At 38.5% G+C, this 3,758-nt stretch overlaps 1 protein-coding gene across 1 annotated transcript; it reads right to left on the minus strand.

Moving 5' to 3' along the window:
- Positions 1 to 496: 496 nt before the first annotated feature.
- LOC136233069 (protein KINESIN LIGHT CHAIN-RELATED 2) lies at positions 497 to 3,317 on the minus strand. The gene is made up of 3 exons (XM_066022613.1): positions 3,158 to 3,317; positions 1,094 to 3,022; positions 497 to 1,001 (listed from the first exon to the last, which is right to left on the minus strand). The coding sequence occupies exons 2-3, from the start codon at positions 2,998 to 3,000 to the stop codon at positions 788 to 790; spliced, it is 2,121 nt and encodes a 706-aa protein (XP_065878685.1). The 5' UTR covers positions 3,001 to 3,022; positions 3,158 to 3,317; the 3' UTR covers positions 497 to 787.
- Positions 3,318 to 3,758: the final 441 nt, after the last annotated feature.

Genomic DNA, 3,758 nt, shown 5'->3' on the forward strand with positions numbered 1-3,758 from the left:
CAGACGTTTTGATAGCGTTGTAGCAGTTCCAAGTTCCAACGCATACAAAAGAACCTAACCCATGATGATTTCTTGTGTTTTTCCACTTCAGAATCAGCATCTTCATGAAATGACAAATAATGCTAAAACAAAGATTACTTATGAAGTTTGGAACTAACTCAAAAGGATTTGGATCCAAATAAAAGACAAAAAAAAAAAAAAAAAGCTCAATCCAAGTTACATCAACTAGATAGCCTTTTTCTGTTTGGCATACACTTCTAAATTACTTAAAACTCATATGATTTTTGTCCTGCTTCATGATAAGCTGTAGTAGATGTTGACAGCACATTTACTAGTAACCGTAATCTAAAGCAAGACAACCATATGACTTCAAAGTTCAACTGGAAGGAAATTAAGACATCAGCTTCAGAGTTGAGTAGCTTAGCTTATCAATGTAGAAATAGTGAACAATTACAAGCAATTCCAGTGGTCAATTGGATGTACCAGAACAAGAAAATGATATTCCAACATTACATTGCATTCTTTATTCAAAATTAAACCATACAAATAATAAAAAGAAAAAAGAAAACAAATGGAATTTCATCAATCCCATAAACAATGATTTCTTTTTGCCCCCCAGACCACTCTCCCAAAACAAGGGGCATTATGACAAACACATGAAACTATTTTTCTCAATGTTCCTTTAAAATTTTCCTAACATTCCAACAGGAATCTGACAAACAAAGAGCAGCCACCTATTCCTGTTGCAGATGTATTTTTTGTTTGTATATGTACATCTATCCGTAGATTATGAAGCCTCAGTGGCATCCTCTTGTAAGAATTGAGGTTCTGTATCAAGAAGGGTAACTAGTGCTCTTGACTTCCTATTCCGGACCTTGCCTGCATCTTTCAACAACTCAGCCAATCTTCTCTTCTCATCATCCACATCAGGATTTGCAGTTCCTAGCTTCTCCTCCCTCATCCCAACAACATAATCCAGAATTTCAATAGCATCATCCAACCTGTGAATGAAATTATAACAATATTACAAACTAATAAAACTATAACAAGAAAGAAATCAAGAATGCTGCATGTTAGAGGATGAAAAATGTACCTTCCCATTGCATCATATGTGCCTGCTAGATTGCTGTATACTCCTAATGTGTCCGGATGACACGGCCCGTATTCTTTTTCTAAAATGTTTCTTGCCTCTTCAAAAAAATCTGCAGCCTCATTTATGGCGTATCGCTGCACACAGGCTAGACCCATTTGGTTCAAAGCAATACCAAATAATGCAGTTTTCTTCTCTCCACTAGTTCGGAACTTTGAAATCGCGTTCTTGAAGGCATTGTAAGAATCAGCATATTTCCCCATCATATAGTACATGACTCCCATTTGAGCTTCGATTCCCGCAATTGTGCTTTGTTGGCCTGGAGAATTTCCATATAGTTTCAATGCCTTCTTAAGTAATTTCACTGCTTGATTGAATTCATTCATTGATTGATAGATAGCAGAAATATCAAGAAATCCACTGGCTATCTCTTCTGCAGGAATCCCATGATTGGACTTTTCGTAAATACGAAGTGCATTTTCACAGTAAGATTTGGAATCCCTGAATTTTCCTATTCTATTATATAGATCAGCCAAACGTACGAAAACAGAAGCAACTGCTGGATGATTCTCCCCTTTCCTTGATTTGAAGACAGTAAGTGCTTTCTGATAAGCAAAAATAGCTTCATCATATCGTGCTAATGACAGGTATGCATCTCCGATGCTGCAATCAGTTGAAGCAACATCAAAGTCCTGCCCATTTGCTGCCATTGCCATACTTGCTAGAACATAATGCTCGAGAGCTGCTTCATAATCTCCTTTTGCTTCGCATACAAGTCCCATAAGCCGTCTATCTGCTGCTTCTTCAAGGGATGCAGGACCATCTTTCTCCTTGTGGATGTCAAGTGCCATCTGACAATGCTTCTCAGCCTCATTAAATTGGAATGCTTGTACATGAGCCTCAGCAACATACCGGCATGTTTCACCCACTCGCTGATCGGTTGCCCCTAAAACTTGCTTTTGGATCTCAAGACCTGCTGTATAACACAGAATGGAATTTTCAATTTGGCCAAGCATTGCATAAGTATCTCCCAACTGCATACACCCTGCAAATTTAGCTAGTGCATGATCTTGGCCATCCTCTATGACTGGAATCTCAATGGACCGCTCAAGAACAGGAATTGCCTCATTGTACTTGCCTAAACTGCAATATATTGCAGCCAAAACATGCAAGGACATCACCAATTCCAGATTGGGTTTTCCATTTGCACAAACCTCAAACGATTGTGTTGCTCGAACAGCAAATTCAAGAGCCTTGTGTGGATTTTCGCCTGAAGTAACCATATCTCTTGTTTGTTTGAGCAAGAAAGGTCCAAGGTTAGGATTATCTAATCCTGCCTCAAGAAGACTTTCTGTTCCATTCTGAAATTTGACAAATTTCCTATGCCTCTTCTCCCCATTAGGCTTTCTCGTGTTCTTACTCTGATGGAGAGATCTGCTCTTCGGAGTTGCCCCTGAATCAGATTGCAGGCGGAAAAGCTGCTTCTTAAGACTTACAGCTCCGCGTCTATCCTTTTGTTCAACAGAAATATCGTCTTTCTTGAGGGTGAAATCACCAGCAGTTCCATCACCATCTCCTTCTGTCACCACTATCTCTTTGGTTATCTCCACTTGCTTAATATATCCAACAAGATGGCATAATTCGGAATCAATCCTTGATTCTGCACCATAGGACAAAAAACTAGCCCTTGAAGGTGAAGGCTCGGAGCTCTGCATTTCACAGACATTGTGATACAATTGTTCAATAGAAGTGTCAACTACACCATCTATAGTTAGATCAATGGAGTCACTGCGGCCGCTGTGTGAACTCAACGTGCTTCTAGGAGATCTTTGCTGGCTATAGCTTTCTTTATAAGACGAGTAGTCTCCATTCCCATCATTCTCCGCTCTTTCTCCATCTGATTCTTCCATATCTATTCTCCGGGCGTTTTCTCTAAACAATTTCAAAATTCATCCTTTTAAATTGCTACCAAGTTTTCAAATTCAATACTAAACGCCGATTAACATTCAACTTTTATTTTCAAAATACAGAACTAAAATAATTGAGATATGGATACAAGAGTCGTACCTTAATGTTGTATTGAAGAAAAGAAGGCCAAGCTTCCTCCTGCTATGCTACACAGAGAGAAAGATGAAGCTGTACATATATATACGTGAAATTGAAGGTAGGATTTTTGGGGGCAAGGATAGGGGCAAAAGGGGATATAAAAGTAAAAATGAATTATTTGGAAAATACAGCTATACATATAGATAGATATATAAGATTTTGAGTAGGTGTGGGGTTGCACAGAGGTGGAATGTTGAAGCAATGAGGAAGGCGACTTGTCTCCCACCCTCTTTCTTTTTTTTCTCTGTCATTAATTTTATTTTTAATTGTTCATTAATTTGATTAATTCCATGTTTATTTACTTGGTTTTACAAGTTGAGAATTTGGCGCGATTAACGGCTTTTCAACGGCGAAAAGATTAAAAAGCCACCCTTGTCTGGAACTCATCGTGAACATTGTACTCTGTGATGACACGTGGAAAATATAAAAATTTGGGCTCAACACTTTTCCCCACTCATTGAGTCTGCTTTTTGTGTGGTCCACGTGGACCAGTTACGATCTGCTATCTATTTCCTTTTTCCAGCAGTTTTCCTAAAAATTTATAGTTTAACTTCACCACCCA

This window comes from Euphorbia lathyris, chromosome 6, assembly GCF_963576675.1.
Source record: "Euphorbia lathyris chromosome 6, ddEupLath1.1, whole genome shotgun sequence".
Taxonomy (NCBI): domain Eukaryota; kingdom Viridiplantae; phylum Streptophyta; class Magnoliopsida; order Malpighiales; family Euphorbiaceae; genus Euphorbia; species Euphorbia lathyris.